The following is an 18,570-nucleotide window of genomic DNA, read 5'->3' as shown; positions in this document are numbered from 1 at the left end:
AGCATGTTTTCTTCGCATGTCCAGATTACCAGGAAGCTCGGCAGACCTGGAAAAACATCATTGGAGCAGACGTTCGTCCTGAAACGCTAGTAGCAGCGATGCTCTCATCTAAGCAAACATGGGAAGCAACAAGCAACTTCGCAACAGAGGTATTAAAAGACCTAAGAAGCAAGGAGCGGATGCGAAAAGCTGTGGCGTAATACCTAAATAAGAGGAAGAGCAGCAATGCTATACGTCCCCCCGTGAAGTAAAGCCTAACGGCCATCCCACGGGGTTACGGACTGGAGAAAGAGGGTTGTTTTAGTCGGTATGGACCATGAGACCATGATCGAGACCGACATACCAGGTCACAGATCTAGACCTGAGATACTCAACGGTATTTTTTCCCTCTATAATAAAAAAAAAAAAAAAAAAAAAAACATACATACATACAAACCTTTCCTCTTTATAATATTAGTATAGATAAAATATGGTTTTCAAACACACGTTTACATTTAAACCATATAAATCTTATCATTAAAATCTCAGTTCAAAAGTATTTACAGTACTGATCATTCCACAATATTATTACAATTACAAATAAATAAAAAACACAATCAAAATCAGGATTATCTTTATTTCTGACATTGTAAATACATGGGAACTTTCATTATGCTCTTCTTCATTTTCACTTTCCCTACTGCCATCACCTGTGTAAATCATTTCATCGATTAATTCAATTCACCTTTAAAAACAAAACGAAGAAGGGTATGTAATAGCAGCTCTATATAATTCCACACAGAGAGAACACATTTTTGACTGACAGGCTACCGTCTCCTGCCACCCGATTTGTTTTTGATTGTGTATGACCGTGAATTGACCTCTATTTGGATGCGATGGGGGAAGCGCGCCTGCGGTACGCCTGCGGTACGCCCGCGGCGCAACCGTGGCGTGCCGCCTCGTCGCCTTTCCAAAATTATTTCATACAAAATGTATAAGAAGGACGTGGTGCAAAACAGATTCAAGAGGTGCGCTTATGGCACGCCCGCGCCCGCGCCGCTTGTGTTTGACCCGCGCCTAAGGAAGTTAAAATTAGATTTTAAGTAGGAAGGGGAATTAGGACAGAAAAGAATAGAGTAGAGAAGCCCGCCTTTGCCCGCCTTGTCAAAGAAAAATTCGCATACATCCCGATCCTGTAGGATTTCTGGTATAAAAACTATCCTATGTCCTTCTTCAGGTGTCTCAGGCTAGAGCCGACCCTATCATATCCTACTTACCTCGACAAATAAATATTTGTTTCCATAGGATTCTTAATATTTCATCATATTCACTTCTTATAAGATCTGATAAAATTGCCGGAACAAATATCATTGTAAGTGACTGCTGCAATTTTAATATAAATGGTATTATGAATACGTAAACCTGTAACAAATATTTTTATTGTAATAAATAAATAAATAAATAAATATTATGGGACATTATTACACAAATCGACCTAGTCCCACAGTAAGCTCAATTAAGGCTTGTGTTGTGGGTACTAGGCGACGATAAATATAATATTTAATAAATACATATATAGATAATAACACCCAGACCCAAGAACAAAATATAATTGAGTTCATCACACAAATATTTGCCCTGACCGGGGATCGAACCCAGGACCGTCGGCTCAGTAGGCAGTTACTTTACCACTGCGCCAACCGCGTCGTCGAATTGTATCGATAAAGAGAAAAAAAAAGTAAAAAAAGACGTGTGGCACTCGGGGGCTGTCGCGGTAATAGCGTTAGTGTAGTAATAGTGGTTGCATAGCATGCCTTCAAGCCACACCTCCGTGTCCGTCGGAGTGGGAAGAGTGAGGTTTTTTCGTTACAGAATTTCTCAATTCGGTCCCCGCGCTCAAGGCCCGCGATAGAAGCTTTGCAATAGCTTAAAAATATTATGCTACTAAAAATAAAATCAACTTGTTACAAATAGGTAATCATTATTTAGTTAATATTGTTTTCTACTCAAGGATAGAGGAATTTCTTACCCCAGCGTTGTACATTCTTATTCCGTCATACAGAAAAAGCAAAATGAGTGGATAGCTCGTTACGTAGAGAACAACCATCTAAATAAAATAAAGAAAATTTTAATAATAATTTTTCAATCGATAACATTTAACATTATGTATTCATATTTACCGCTAACTGCATTTCAATATTGGCTTCATCGAATTTATCCATCAATTTCTTATAAATATCCAAAAGCTTCTTCGTTTGTTCAATTTTAAATTTCACTTGATTTTCGCCGATGACTTTCAAATTATATGTATATTTAGACTCATATAATCCCCTGAGCTTTTTCATTCGGTCGTACATAATATCCAACAAGATAATACTTGGTAACGAGCTCAAATCCATTGATAAAGGGACTGTTAATATTATATGAACATCGAGATGATAGTGAATAATAACCTTGTAGTAAAGAACTGAGCCAATAACCTCAAGAACAAAAAAAATCACATAGAATAACGTTATATTGGGGATCAGAATCAGCGGGGATCCCAACAAATCATCTATAGATTTGATGGACATAATAAACTTCAGAATCGTTGATTCATTAAATATAGATGTAACTCCTCCGCAAAATACTTCGAATGCCACATAAAAACTGGAATCTGTTAAACAGAAGCTTAAGCAAGGAAATTGAGCGCACGAATACACAAGAAACACGACGCAGTAGATTATTTTGAGTATCTGTTTAGTTCTGGTAGTTTCAACATGATAATAATGGCCAGTCGCAAATCTCAGCAATATTATGACTTTAAATACAATTCTTTGGTAGGTTTCATTTTGAGTGAAATTACTATTCGAAGTATATAATATCATTGTGGAGTTGTTTCAAGCAAACAACAAAGAACGTACTGAAATTGAATAATATGAATCATTATTAGTCGCATCAGATAATGTAGTTTAATAAAATATTCTGTTATCTATTGAAAAAAGAATCGATTTTTATGACATTAATTGAATACGTTTTGACCCTCAACTGCTACATATAATTACATTTATGTATAACATTACTTTTCGAGAACTTTCTTATAATAAGATCGATATAGAAGTAGTTAAGATATTATTTTTTTAAACGTGCACATTGGTTTGCCAAATAGAATATGGTGATTAAAAGAAAACAGAAACAATTTACTTTCCGTTTGCAAAGCAGGTTTAGCAGTTTGAAATGAAATAAAATACGTATATTAGAAGCATTAAAGAGAATTTTATTTCAATTAACAGGACATTGTTTATACATGAATATGCTGACAATAATATTCCTAGAGACGGCGATATTCTCGTCAATTTTGCTTTGACTTTGCGGGCGAAGCAGCAGGTCAAATACATTTAAGAAAATTTAACGCGAACATTTCTAAATTGTAAAAGTACAACCAAATGACTGATACATATACCTATAAAACCAATAGGCAAAGATAGATTAATAGCTATTCCTTTACATAAATTAAACTGTACTGGCCGATGTTTCACATACAAATACGCATGCTGTTTTTCAAGCAAAAGATCTTCATCTGAAAATAAAAGAAAGTAAATGTATTGACATTTATTTGTTCTACATTTTATAGAGAGTTAAGTAATGTAGAAAATTAAAAATTGTGTATTAATATTTTAGACAAGCCGCTCTTCGTAGAGTGGCTCAAAAAATCTTTCTGTAGGTGACCGAATTTTTGAAATCGGTTGTGTAGTAATCGTTACAAAAAAACTATACTGCGTCATTTATCTCAGGATTATATTTCTACAAAATTTCATCCAAATCGATTCTGTAGATGATTCGTGATTAAAAGACAGACAGTTAATTTCGCATTTATAATATTCGTATGGATGTCTCACCATTGCAAAACAGCGTCTGTTTCCATAGAATCTTCAAAATCTTCTCGTACTCAGTATTAATGGATTCAGATAAATATGCCGGGACAAAGAGCATGAACAGCGTGTCTTTTATTTGCAGTAGAAATGGTATGGTCCCTACTAAACCCTGAAAACGTTTCATTTATCATAAATTGTCTAGACAAAATATAATGGTGCGTAATGCCTATAGAGAATACATTTTTTTATAGATTCATTTATATTTTCCAAATTTAAAATAGCTTACAGTCTTATCCAAAAAGTAACTTAATACCATTGAGATATACATATGGAGAGGACACCGCCTACATCACTTATGTTCCGCTCAACATACGCCATATGGCGTAACTGCACGCTCATTTTTAATTTGTTTTAAAGTGAAACGCATCAAATATGCCTTCGTGTGTGTTACGATATTGCACAAATAATACGGAAAAGTGCAAAGGAATAACTTTCATCGGTAAGTACCTAACTAGATAATAATTTTTAAAACTTAGTTAGAGCAAAAAAATGGCGCACAGATTTTGTTCGTGGTGTCTCCTCCATACGTAGTAATATTATCTCAATGCTTAATACTAGTACATACATATTATATTATATAAGCAAGATGTTAACTAAAATTTTTGAAACTTCACAAACATAACAAAATATGAAACAGCTAACAGTAATTGTAAGGTGTGCATGTTACTCATTCAAATTCATTTTATTTAGTCATTCTTATTAATTCATTTTTTAAATATCCATCATATCCCTTTGTCAAAACTTACACTCTCTAAGAAAAAAGCAACTGCCGTATAAACCGAAAACAAGCCCTTGGGATAACATTGAAGCAAGAGTATCATTATCTGAAAATAAAACAAAATCTTTACCTTACCCTTAAACGAAAGATTCAAAAACAAATATAATAGTACTAGATGTGCCGCGTGGTTTCACCCGCAGGAACAATAAAGTATTTATATCACTCATGTGTTAATCTGATTACAACACACATTGCTGCAAAGTTTCATCCAAATCCATCTTGTTTCATGGAAGAGTAACAAACATACATCCTCCTACTCACGCAAGCTTTCGCATTAATAATATTATTAGGCCTTACCCAAATCTGCTGATCTCTGCCAGTTTTAGAAAACTCATTTAGCAGCATCTCATAAATCAACACGCTCTTCCTGACATGTATAATTTTGAATTTTATTTGATCTTTTCCAATCACATTACAATTTGTATATTTACGTTGGAACAGCTTCCTCAAGGTTCTCAGACGATTTTGCATTACGTCAAGTAATAAAACATTTGGAATATAACTGGATGATAACGACATCATAATAACAGCACCTATAAATTTATGTTCCAAATCGAACGTCAATTGAAGGAAATAAATCGTTACAATAATGTCTACCGGAACAATTAAAATAATGTATACAATCATACGTTTCGATATTATTTCAGATTGGGTACCCAATAACTCATCTATCTTTTTAATAGATACAAAAAATCTTAGTATTGAGTCTCGAAAAAACATCGATGTAATCACACCACAAGAAAACTCAATCGGAGTGTAAAAAAATGGACTCAAATAGTCAGAGGTCGACATTTTCGAACCATAAACGGTTAGAATGATAGAAACTGTTACACAATATATCATTCGTAATATTTTTCTTATTTTCAACTTATCTGAGTAGTAATGACCGGCGAGTAGTCTAAAGGTCATCAATATTTTGTAGACATCGCAACGCCTTTTAGAAATTCGCTCCCAAAAACTGTAATCCAGTTGTGGTATATCCATTTTGTTCAAAACTTCCGTCTAAAATAAGAATACTGAACACAATAATGTCGTCAAGCCATTGTATCTCATTATGTTAAGTGAACATTACTAGTATTATTATAAAAAATGTTGTCGTTATTATGTATGACTAAGGACATGAATGAAATGATGTTAGTTTTATTACAATGTTTTTAACAAAAACGTATTTAATGATATATTTAAATTACCTAAAAAAATATTAAAGTCTGAAAATATTAACAAAGTCACATAGATTTTTGTCTAAACTTAAATCAATCATTTTATGGTTTGATTTCTATTTCAATAATTGGACGGTGCGCTGATGAAATCGTGAAGGTCTTGGGGAGATAAAGGATGCGGGTGGCGAAAAACAGAAAATAATGGCGTGCTCATGAAGAAGCCTATACTCAACTTTGGGTTAAATCGGACCGAGAAAGAAAAATCGGAAGGTAAGTATAATACTAAACATTCAAATGTCAAGCTATGAACCCTTTCTAAAACAATTTTAATATAAGTAACGTATATTACGTGTACGGAAAAAGCCTCTCCAGTGAATAATAACGTAAAAGTTCATATAACAAAGAAGTCGTTATAGTTTTACATGACAACAGCCTTACTCGAGTTGAAAAGCCAATATGCATATTCTGTATTGTTTCGAAATGACTATCCACGAGTGCATATTTGTCGAACAATCATCATCCCAGATTCACTAACTCTAAAATACGTTGCGGAAAAACCGCTTTTGTGTTCTACGAGTTACGTGTTAGAATCGCGTGGTGTTTTGTTGTTTTACTAGCAGCATTTTGTGATGGTGTAATTCTGTAACAGCTTTGGGCTCTGTTCGTTAATGGACTTCAAGCGCAACATTGTTTTCGGATACATCAAAACAAATGGATATCGGACATTCGCAATCGAGGGTTTTTATGGGATAATGCATAGCAGTGGATGAATCAAACAGTAAATAAATAAACGGATAGACAGAGTTGTTAGTTTGTTTGTCCTGTTAAAACATTGTAAATTGATTAAATATAGATGTATTTTTGAACTGGTAATTAATATAATGTAAATGTCTATATAATATACCATAAATCATCACATACTCTGTAATCCTCTATTTTTCAGCAACGAAGAATTAATAGGATTATCTAAGAAGATACTAATGGTATTGGTCTTGAACCGTACAATAAGAAACAAATCTACAAATTATGTTAGAATAAAGCTCACTAACAAAAAAATTGTGTGTTAGATGTAACCATGATGTAACATTTTTATACCTAAAATAGTACGATAAATTTTATACTTTATTTGCAAATAAAGTACTGACAGTATACTTTGTCGGGACTAATTTAATATTTTGCTCGCATTCTCTGATCAGCATTAACGTAGGAGCTGCTAATTATTCTTACAAGCTCGACACTTGATCCCTCTTTTACGATCTCAACGTACTTTAGGGTTCCTACAAATTTTCTTTAAATTATAGAAGTACTAGTTGTCCGCCCCGGCTTCGCCCGTGGTACCTACATGTTTAAACTATCCTATCTCTCAAGTTGGATCGAACTGCACATGGTGTGCGAATTTTATTATAATCGCTTAAGTGGTTTAGGAGTCCATTGAGGACAAACATTGTGACACGAGATTTATATATATTAAGAAGATAGGTATTGAATAATGATAATGATGACCTTTTTGTGAATACACAAGTCAAATGAACAAACCAAACATAAAATAAAATGACGGTTTCGAATGAAAATTATAGCTAACACTAGAATTCCCAGTAAAAAATAATTTTCATTTTATTTTTCCTATATATACAAACAAATTCTACAGACGGAAAGAAAAGTTTGAAAATAAAATTCTTTAAAACAAGTGCGTTATTCACTTGCATTGTAATTTAAAGCGACAGTACACATATTATGTTAGTGCATCACTTTCTATATTTTTCAGTTGAACTTTGTGTTATTTTAAAATCATTCAGCCTGAAAAAGACTGACGTACGTACAATGCACGTATAAAATGCATAGCAATTCTCACTTATTTAAAGTCAAGTACACCAAGATGTTTTTCTAAAACATTTTAATCTTCTAAGTACGGAACCCATTAACATAAGGACCGCTCTTACATTTTGTTTTGCTCCTTTTAGCGCTGCACTATCTTGAAATGAATGCTCGCTTTCCGTGTAGATTAATTATGTAATTTTCCCCGTTTCATATTCCATAGCTGAAACAAGGAGCGTTTTTCTTTTGTTCAAACAGATAACTCTATCTCGCAAAATATGAAGGTTTTAATTTATTCCGCTGAGGTATTGTTGGGATGCTCTTTTTGGTTACATTGAAAATAATTTAATTCATTAGAAAAATAATTTTACACTTGAGTTGTGCTTGATATAAATATATTTTTTGCAGTTCTGTAGCAAAACAGAAAAACGATAAAATTTTTCAGAAATGCTTTTCTCCAAACCATCTAGTATGTACAAATAAACATACCTACAGTACATAAACAACCACCATACATACATAGAATTAAGAACGCATAGAGATCACACCGTCACCAACGCACAATCGTTAGCCTCAGGAGGGGTGGATCAAGGGATTCAGTAAAAAATACTCAGATGAATGAACACGGGTTCAATGCACTGCACTGCAAAGGACCCTCTGTTGTGTGTTAGTGTGTCACTGACGTCTTGGTGTTTAGATCTCGGGAGGGATAGCGCCGTGATATAGTATAGTCGGGGTGGTGGATAATGCTAGCACGTACAATGGTAGATATCATTGCAGTTTTTTTTTTTCTTTTTGTGTGTGGTTATACGGATGTTTGTACTGGGAGAATTGTTAGGTAAGGCAAATGTACGCAGAATTCCTATTTATTAAACATAGATTAAATTGATAATTGGAGAACTTAGTGTTAACTTTCATAATTAGCAAATTTATTATTGTTATTGAGTAATGAGGCATTCTTGACTTTACTGACAATACAATCGAGTTTTATAATGTTGCCCTCTGTTCTCACTCGGCTGTAATTCAAGTCGATGTAAAAAATAATACATTTCTGAATAATTTTTACAAACATCAAACTTTTTTAGATTACAATAAATAACTTTTGACATACCGATAACGGAAATTAAAACGTCATTGTTTAACATTACTTTTTGTACTTACTTAACTTTAACATAATTAATGCAGTCAGTAGGTATTTATGCTCTACAAAAGGTGGCGTAGAAAATGTTTTGAAACGATAATATTGTTTAGGTATGAAAGGTGAATAAAAATCCAAGTTCTCGGCCTTGACGGACCCAGGCGCTAGCCGCCATCTTGAATTAAAGGTGCTAAAATTAGGTATATCCATACTAATATTATAATTTTTTTTTTTTTTTTTTTTTTTTTTATGTAAGAGCAGGTAACTGAGCAGGTGGATCACCTAATGAAGTGACACCACCGCCCATGAGCACTGACAAAGTTACCTTTGTGAGGCTGTTACCGGCTGTCGAAGATGGATGTAGGCTCTCTTTTTAAAGGAATTTAAGTCATACACGTGCGGGAATACAGAAGAGGGTAGACTGTTCCACAAGGTGGTAGTGCGGGGTAAAAAGTGTCGCGAGAAGCGTACGGTACTCGTTCGCCAGCGGTCCAAATGGTGTGGATGGAAGTATGCTTTGTGACGGGCGGAGCGGTGGTGAAATTCCGCTGCAGGTATGAGCTCGAATAACTCCTCTGAACACTCCCCATGGTATATGCGATAAAAGACACACAGTGAAGCAATGTCTCGTCGCAAAGCAAGAGGGTCAAGCCGATCGCTAAGTCTTGGGTCGCCAACCTTCTTCTGACTGCTCTACGTTGAACGCGATCAAGTGGAAGGAGTTGGTATAACGGGGCGCCGGCCCAGAGATGTGAGCAGTATTCCATGCGAAAGTAACGGCGTTGGGCATAAAATCTTAACACGTGACCTGATCGAAAAAGCGTAAGACGGATGGATAACAAACATGCTCAACGTTAATAATCAAGTTTTCACTTCTGCCGGCACTCCCGGAGTGTAACCCGTCTTTTTTATATTTTCTTAATTTCTTGTGTGTACTAAGCGCTTTCATCAATTCATATTTTTATGTATATATTAGAGCAAATATTTATCCTATTTAAAAAGTTTCGGACTACATAAAAGCGTTCCCGCCATTTATTAAAATCATCCAAACTCTACAATAACTTATTGCACCAGCCATTATTTCGGAATTGATAAGTAATGCATATGAAAGAATATTAAAATCTCTGTTGAGGCAAATATTGTTGTGCACAGGAGTGCCCCTTTTTATAGAAATTAATCTTACAGATGAAAGTGATGGGTGGGTGTGGGTGGACGTAATTATGCGTTTTCTGTCTTTCAATTTCTATATTCAGACATATTAATTTAAAATTCATATCAAGATAATTGAATACATCCATGAATCTTTGCACGCAATTCAGTGGATAAACAATTCCGATAACAGAAATGATAACATCAAAAACCAGCATTACTTTGTTGCCCATATCTTTAAAATGCGCCTTATTATTTGTGTTGTCCACTATATTTATGATTATTTCAATCTTCCACTCAACTTAATAAGGTCGGTGAAGTCATGTACAATTAAAATTATTTTAGAACAAATAGAAATTACCTTTTACTTAAGTATTGAGTTGCTTGTCAGTGTAACACGATGGTCCCTTCAATTAATAATACTTTAAGCGAACGTAAAAAAGATTCAACTATACTTTTCAATATTCTAATGCTCTTTAGATTATTGGCGGGCCATTACTATGAGAGCGAAACGTCGAATTTGTGTAAATTATTAAAAATAGCGTATTGCTTGGCATATTCCTCTGTAATTTTATGGGGTTATATTGGTTATTTCACATTATATTCTATAGACTCTAATATATGCTATGCAATCAAATTCTTCAGCGGTATAATCACGTCTATGTTCTTTGAGAACTCCATTCTCCAATTTATTACATCTATCCACAAGATAGATTATCTACTAGGTTGTAAAACTGTACTTGTGTCGAATCGAACAATAATTATATTGATGTTATTGATATTTTATAACACAGTTTCCATAATATTGTTCTGCATTGCTAATGACGGGATTGAAGCTGCATTGTTCGGAATTCCAATACTTTCATCAACGACTTCTGCTTGTTTACCACATATTATTTTACTGGACATTATATACATGCGTATGAAATCCCTGAGAAGATTATTCGAACGAAAATTCAGTAAACTCAACGTAATTGGCAACGAACAAGTGAAATTTAAAATTATCAATATGAAAACTTGTTTGTTGATTTATAAGTCGATATTAAACAATTTTACTGAAGCCAGCAAGGAGATACAACTTGGGGTAATACTTGGGGTAACTTGGGGTATAGTATTTCTAGGGTATTGATCTATACTAATACTATAAAGAAGCAAAGTTTTTAGTTTGTTGCAGTATTCTAGAGTGGATAGGCTAATTTTATATCCTAGTTCAACCAGGGCTATCCTGGAACAAGTTAATTATAAATGTTATTTTGCTACACTATTATCAAACTCAATTTACTTGTATTTCAGTTGATGATTATTATACTGACATGCTATCCACAGATGTTATTTCTCGTTCATGAAATGATATGGCATATTTCTAAGCAAGTAAGTATGTATTATGCAATTGAAAAAAAATATTAATGAACTTCATTTGTACTTTTCCCATAACGTAAACGTAGTGTACACTGCGTGAGCGATGAAGATATGATAAGAAACTAAAACACGTTCGTTCCTAATTTTCCTGAAACAAGGGCGATTTTTGCACCAGCAAATCTTATTTCACAGCCGAGGTGGGTTGGATGGTGTGTTCTGTTGTCTGCGTGCCAAAAGATCTTTTGCATTTATTATAATTTTCTAAATTAAAAAAAAAATGTGTGCGTGTACTAGTGTACACACGTGAGAAGTGAAACTTCTTTATGACCTTATTTTTCAAAAAATAATTTACTATACGCAACTTCACAGAAATACGTCGAATCACGCGTGGTAGGGATAAGAGAAAGATGGCGCGTAACGGAAAAATGTCACGCGTAACGAAAAAATGTTACACTAAATTTTTTTCCAACCACGATAAAGAAGTTTCACTTCAAAAATACTATTTTAAATTTCAGGACTACCTGAACGCAGTACCGTCGATTATGAATATAAATCAAGTTCTTGCATTACTTTTTGCACCAGCGATCATTTCTGAATTGATAAGTTATGAGTATGAGCAAATCTTAAAATCTCTGTGGAAGCAAATATTGTTTTGCACAGGTAAGTGTAACCCCTTGTTGTAGAAATTAACGTTACAGCCAAAAGTGATGGTTGAAACCCCTTTGTTGGAGAATTTAGCGCATTAACGGTGTAACCGAAATTTATGGCTTAACCCCTAGCCAAAAAAAAAATAGATTTCAATCCTTGTATGAGTTTTAAAAATATTTTGAATAACTCAACAATCCTCAAATGTTGCAATTATGTACATGTGATTAAATTAAAACGCTAATGAAGTTGTAAAGATAACACTTGATCTAAATCCCGTACCCAATAAAATTTATAAAATGCATTGTTTGTATTATTGTAAAATTTTCAGATAAAGCACTGCTAAGGGAGACTCGGCAAGCGTACATGTACATGAAACTGCGACCGTTCGAGTTCACAATATGGCGAGTGATTCGGCTCAAACTCTCCATGCCCATCAATTACATTAGTGTTTGCGTTAGTCACTTGATTGTGATCGTACAGTTCACCAATGTTCATAAAGCTCTTAATTGATCACACGGCATTGATTTTATCATACTCCATTTTTCTGCTACCGCATTAAATATTGTTATGAACTATGTCGTTGACTTTATTTTAATCACTTTAGATCGGAGGTGTGTGTCCTCTTTCTTACCTATCTGAGTCCTTTCCTTTGTTTCTATCATCATCTCTTTCCTTACTACATTCCTATCAAAGTGGGCAATCTTTATGCAGCGGAGGTAACGCTTACCATCAGACATCGACCAGCGTCTATTTTGCACATAAGAAAATACTAGGGAACTGTACTCATAAATGTCGAAATTGAATGTAAATTAATAACTGCAAATAATTTATTTACACCATACATTAGTGTACAATAATGAATTTTTCTTTCAAATATTCATTCATTCAAACTACAATTTGTAAACCATCTTAGAGAGACTATGACTATGATACTTGACATGGAGTACTAATGGAGCGATTACACCTAACGAGTACAGTGGCGAGTCAGTAAATACGCTCTCGGCCGAGAGAGTTGCCGAACCGAGTTTGTGTTTACACGTATTTCACTAGTGGCGAGTCAGTTCAGTTTTGATCACGACGCGGACGTCTGCAACGGATCGAAAAAAAAAGAATTTAAACGGGTTTTAAATCGGCTGTTACCAGATATAGGATTTATTAGAAGAGGAAGATTAACGAATTTGGCCCAGAAAATGGATTTTAAGGCGAAATTTTTGAAGGTGGTTTCCAAGCTCCATTTGTTAGCGGTCATTTTAATTGAGATTTTCGATCAATAATTCTTTGAAAAAATACAATGACGAAACAAACGAGTGGCGAGTGGCCGAGTGACGCGACGAGTGCGTGTTTATACCTGCCAAGCGGGATAGCGAGTCGCTGCGGGGGCAGAAGAATGAAGCGGGGAGGTGGGTACTCGGCCGAGTAAACAAATTGGGATTCTAGTTACTCTCTCGCCGCTCTTCTCGGCCGAGTACTCGGCCGAGCACTCGTTAAAATGTTTATACCAACCGAGCACTCGGCCGAGGACACTGACTCGCCACTGCTATAATCGTTAGGTGTAATCGCTCTATTAGGTAAGAAGATACGATCAAAACATTAATTTCTATAACGTGTGCGGGTAACATCAACCCATAATCTATCAATAAATATAATACGTAGATAAGGTTTACAAAAAATATGTATATTATACGCATAATTATTTGTTTTCTGTCTTTCAATTTCTATATTCAGACATATTAATTTAAAATTCATATCAAGATAATTGAATATACCATGAATCTTTGCACGCAATTCAGTGGATAAACAATTCCGATAACAGAAATAATAACATCAAAAACCAGCATTACTTTGTTGCCCAATGCCCATATCTTTAAAACGCGCCTTATTATTTGTGTCGTCCACTATATTTGATTATTTGAATCTTCCACTCAACTTAATAAGGTCGGCGAAGTCATGTACAATAAAAATTATTTTAGAACAAATAGAAATTACCTTTTGCTTTAGTACTGAGTTGCTTGTTAGTGTAACACAATGGTCCATTCAATTAATAATACTTTAAGCAAACGTAAAAAAGATTCATCTATACTTTTCAATATTTTAATGCGCTTTAGATTATTGGCGGGCCATTACTATGAGAGCGAAACGTCGAATTTGTGTAAATTATTAAAAATAGCGTATTGCTTGGCATATTCCTCTGTAATTTTATGGGGCTATATTGATTACTTCACATTATATTCTATAGACTCTAATATATGCTATGCAATCCAATTCTGCAGCGGTATAATCACGTCTATGTTCTTTGAGAACTCCATTCTCCAATTTATTACATCTATCCACAAGATAGATTATCTACTAGGTTGTAAAACTGTACTTATGTCGAATCGAACAATAATTTTATTGATGTTATTGATATTTAATAACACAGTTTCCCTAATATTGTTCTGCATTGCTAATGACTGGATTGAAGCTGCATTGTTCGGAATTCCAATAGCTTCATCAGTGATTTCTGCTTGTTTACCACATATTATTTTACTGGACATGATATACATGCGTATGAAATCCCTGAGAAGATTATTCGAACGAAAATTCAGTAAACTCAACGTAATTGGCAACGAACAAGTGAAATTTAAAATTATCAATATGAAAACTTGTTTGTTGATTTATAAGTCGATATTAAACAATTTTACTGAAGCCAGCAAGGAGATACAACTTGGGGTAATACTTGGGGTAACTTGGGGTATAGTATTTCTAGGGTATTGATCTATACTAATACTATAAAGAAGCAAAGTTTTTAGTTTGTTGCAGTATTCTAGAGTGGATAGGCTAATTTTATATCCTAGTTCAACCAGGGCTATCCTGGAACAAGTTAATTATAAATGTTATTTTGCTACACTATAATCAAACTCAATTTACTTGTATTTCAGTTGATGATTATTATACTGACATGCTATCCTCAGATGTTATTTCTCGTTCATGAAATGATACGGCATATTTCTAAGCAAGTAAGTAGGTATTGTGCAATTGCAAAAAATATTAATGAACTTCATTTGTACTTTTCTCCTAACGTAATCGTATTGTACACTGTATGAGCGATGAAGATATAATAAGACACTAAACACCTTCGTTCCTAAATTTCCTGAAACAAGGGCGATTTTTGCACCAGCAAATCTTATTTCACAGCCGAGGTGGGTTGGATGGTCAGAGTTGTCTGCGTGCCAAAAGATGTACCTGAACTAAATACACAAATTTTGCATTTATTATAATTTTCTAAATTAAAAAAAATACCTTTTTAAATTTCATTTTTTCAGGACTACCTGAACGCAGTACCGTTGATTATGAATATAAATGAAGTTCTTGCATTACTTTTTGCACCAGCGATCATTTCTGAATTGATAAGTTATGAGTATGAGCAAATCTTAAAATCTCTGTGGAAGCAAATATTGTTTTGCACAGGTAAGTGTAACCCCTTGTTGTAGAATTTAGCGCATTAACGGTGTAACCGAAATTTAAAGCTTAACCCCTAGCCAAAAAATAGATTTAAATTGTTCCTATCCTTGTATGAGGTTTAAAAATATTTTGAATAACTCAACAATCCTCAAATACTGCAATTATGTAATAATAACATGTGATTAAATGAAAACGTTTTGAAGTTGTAAAGATAACACTCTTAATCTCGTACCCAATAAAATTTATAAAATGCATTGTTTGTATTATTGTTAAATTTCCAGATAAAGCACTGCTAAAGGAGACCAGGCAAGCGTACATGTATATGAAACTGCGACCGTTCGAGATCACAATTTGGCGAGCGATTCGGCTCAACCTCTCCATGCCCATTAGTTACATTAGTGTTTGCGTTAGCCACTTGATTGTGTTCATACAATTCAGTAGTGTTCATAAAGCTCATAATTGATCACACGGCATTGATTTTATCTCACTCCATTTTTCTGCTACCGCATTAAATATTGTTATGAACTATGTCGTTGACTTTATTTTAATCACTTTAGATCGGAGGTGTGTGTCCTCTTTCTTACCTATCTGAGTCCTTTCCTTTGTTTATATCATCATCTCTTTCCTTACTACATTCCTATCAAAGTGGGCAATCTTTATGCAGCGGAGGTAACGCTTACCATCAGACGCCGCACCAGCGTCTATTTTGCACATAAGAAAATACTAGGGAACTGTACTCATAAATGTCGAAATTGAATGTAAATTAATAACTGCAAATAATTTATTTACATAATACAATAGCGTAGACCCTCTATTCGATATAGCTATAAAGAGAGAGAAAATTTAAATTTTCTAATTTATTACACAAACTACCTTCAATTTTCTAATTTATTACATAAACTACTTTATGTTTTAAAATTTTCAAATGAAACACTGCTACGGGAGATACGGCAAGCGTACCTGTATATGAAACTGCGACCGTTCGAGATCACAATTTGGCGAGCGATTCGGCTCAACCTCTCCATGCCCATTAGTTATATTAGTGATTGCGTTAGCCACTTGATTGTAGTCGTACAGTTCACTAATGTTCATAAAACTATTAATTAATAAAACATCTAAACGTTGTGGAAGGCTATTAACACTAATACGACACTATCCATAGATTTTATCCGAATCCATCTTCTACCGCCTCAAATAACTTTAGATAGATTTGAATTTTGAGCGTAAACTATAAAAATGTATGTCAGATTTAGAGCAGATATGGTCGAAATGGGCTTAAGAAATTTGACATCATCAGTGTACAATAGTTTTTTTTATTTATTTACTATCAAACAACAAAGAAACAACATGTTATACATTATCAGTTGTGAAATAAAAGAACTTTGAGATTTGTGGTAGCGTGCGTGTGTAATTAATAGGTTAAACTATCTAATTAAGTAGCTTGAAACTTAACAAAACAGAGCTTGTTATATTAGAAAGTAACTCAATAAACAAAAGTGGACCCAATATAGAACACTGTGGTACACTAGATGATATTTTCATACAGAGGTTAAGCCAAATTCTAGAAATACAATCAAATTATTTAGTGTACAATGAATTTTTCTTTCAAATATTCATTCATTCAAATTACAATTTGTAAACCATCTTAGAGAGACTATGACTATGATACTTGACATGGAGTACTAATGGAGCGATTACACCTAACGAGTACAGTGGCGAGTCAGTAAATACGCTCTCGGCCGAGAGAGTTGCCGAACCGAGTTTGTGTTTACACGTATTTCACTAGTGGCGAGTCAGTTCAGTTTTGATCACGACGCGGACGTCTGCAACGGATCGAAAAAAAAAGAATTTAAACGGGTTTTAAATCGGCTGTTACCAGATATAGGATTTATTAGAAGAGGAAGATTAACGAATTTGGCCCAGAAAATGGATTTTAAGGCGAAATTTTTGAAGGTGGTTTCCAAGCTCCATTTGTTAGCGGTCATTTTAATTGAGATTTTCGATCAATAATTCTTTGAAAAAATACAATGACGAAACAAACGAGTGGCGAGTGGCCGAGTGACGCGACGAGTGCGTGTTTATACCTGCCAAGCGGGATAGCGAGTCGCTGCGGGGGCAGAAGAATGAAGCGGGGAGGTGGGTACTCGGCCGAGTAAACAAATTGGGATTCTAGTTACTCTCTCGCCGCTCTTCTCGGCCGAGTACTCGGCCGAGCACTCGTTAAAGTGTTTATACCAACCGAGCACTCAGCCGAGGACACTGACTCGCCACTGCTATAATCGTTAGGTGTAATCGCTCTATTAGGTAAGAAGATACGATCAAAACATTAATTTCTATAACGTGTGCGGGTAACATCAACCCATAATCTATCAATAAATATAATACGTAGATAAGGTTTACAAAAAATATGTATATTATACGCATAATTATTTGTTTTCTGTCTTTCAATTTCTATATTAAGACATATTAATTTAAAATTCATATCAAGATAATTGAATATACCATGAATCTTTGCACGCAATTCAGTAGATAAACAATTCCGATAACAGAAATAATAACATCAAAAACCAGCATTACTTTGTTGCCCAATGCCCATATCTTTAAAACGCGCCTTATTATTTGTGTCGTCCACTATATTTGATTATTTGAATCTTCCACTCAACTTAATAAGGTCGGCGAAGTCATGTACAATAAAAATTATTTTAGAACAAATAGAAATTACCTTTTACTTTAGTACTGAGTTGCTTGTTAGTGTAACACAATGGTCCATTCAATTAATAATACTTTAAGCAAACGTAAAAAAAATTCATCTATACTTTTCAATATTTTAATGCGCTTTAGATTATTGGCGGGCCATTACTATGAGAGCGAAACGTCGAATTTGTGTAAATTATTAAAAATAGCGTATTGCTTGGCATATTCCTCTGTAATTTTATGGGGCTATATTGATTACTTCACATTATATTCTATAGACTCTAACATATGCTATGCAATCCAATTCTGCAGCGGTATAATCACGTCTATGTTCTTTGAGAACTCCATTCTCCAATTTATTACATCTATCCACAAGATAGATTATCTACTAGGTTGTAAAACTGTACTTATGTCGAATCGAACAATAATTTTATTGATGTTATTGATATTTAATAACACAGTTTCCCTAATATTGTTCTACATTGCTAATGACTG

General features: G+C 34.2%; 1 protein-coding gene across 1 annotated transcript; it reads right to left on the bottom strand.

Annotated features, from left to right (window-relative positions):
• Positions 1-3,356: 3,356 nt before the first annotated feature.
• On the bottom strand, positions 3,357-5,016 carry LOC149899778 (uncharacterized). Its single transcript, XM_090113759.1, has 4 exons — positions 4,969-5,016; positions 4,640-4,717; positions 3,858-4,002; positions 3,357-3,538 (listed from the first exon to the last, which is right to left on the bottom strand). The coding sequence occupies exons 1-4, from the start codon at positions 5,014-5,016 to the stop codon at positions 3,357-3,359; spliced, it is 453 nt and encodes a 150-aa protein (XP_089969885.1).
• Positions 5,017-18,570: the final 13,554 nt, after the last annotated feature.

The sequence above is a fragment of the Colias eurytheme genome, chromosome 20 (assembly GCF_061535395.1).
Source record: "Colias eurytheme isolate Ceu_HAF_F1 chromosome 20, ilColEury1 Martin Lab GWU primary, whole genome shotgun sequence".
Lineage (NCBI taxonomy): Eukaryota > Metazoa > Arthropoda > Insecta > Lepidoptera > Pieridae > Colias > Colias eurytheme.
Note: the sequence above shows the minus strand (reverse complement) of the source record. Positions and strands in the feature narration are given on the sequence as shown.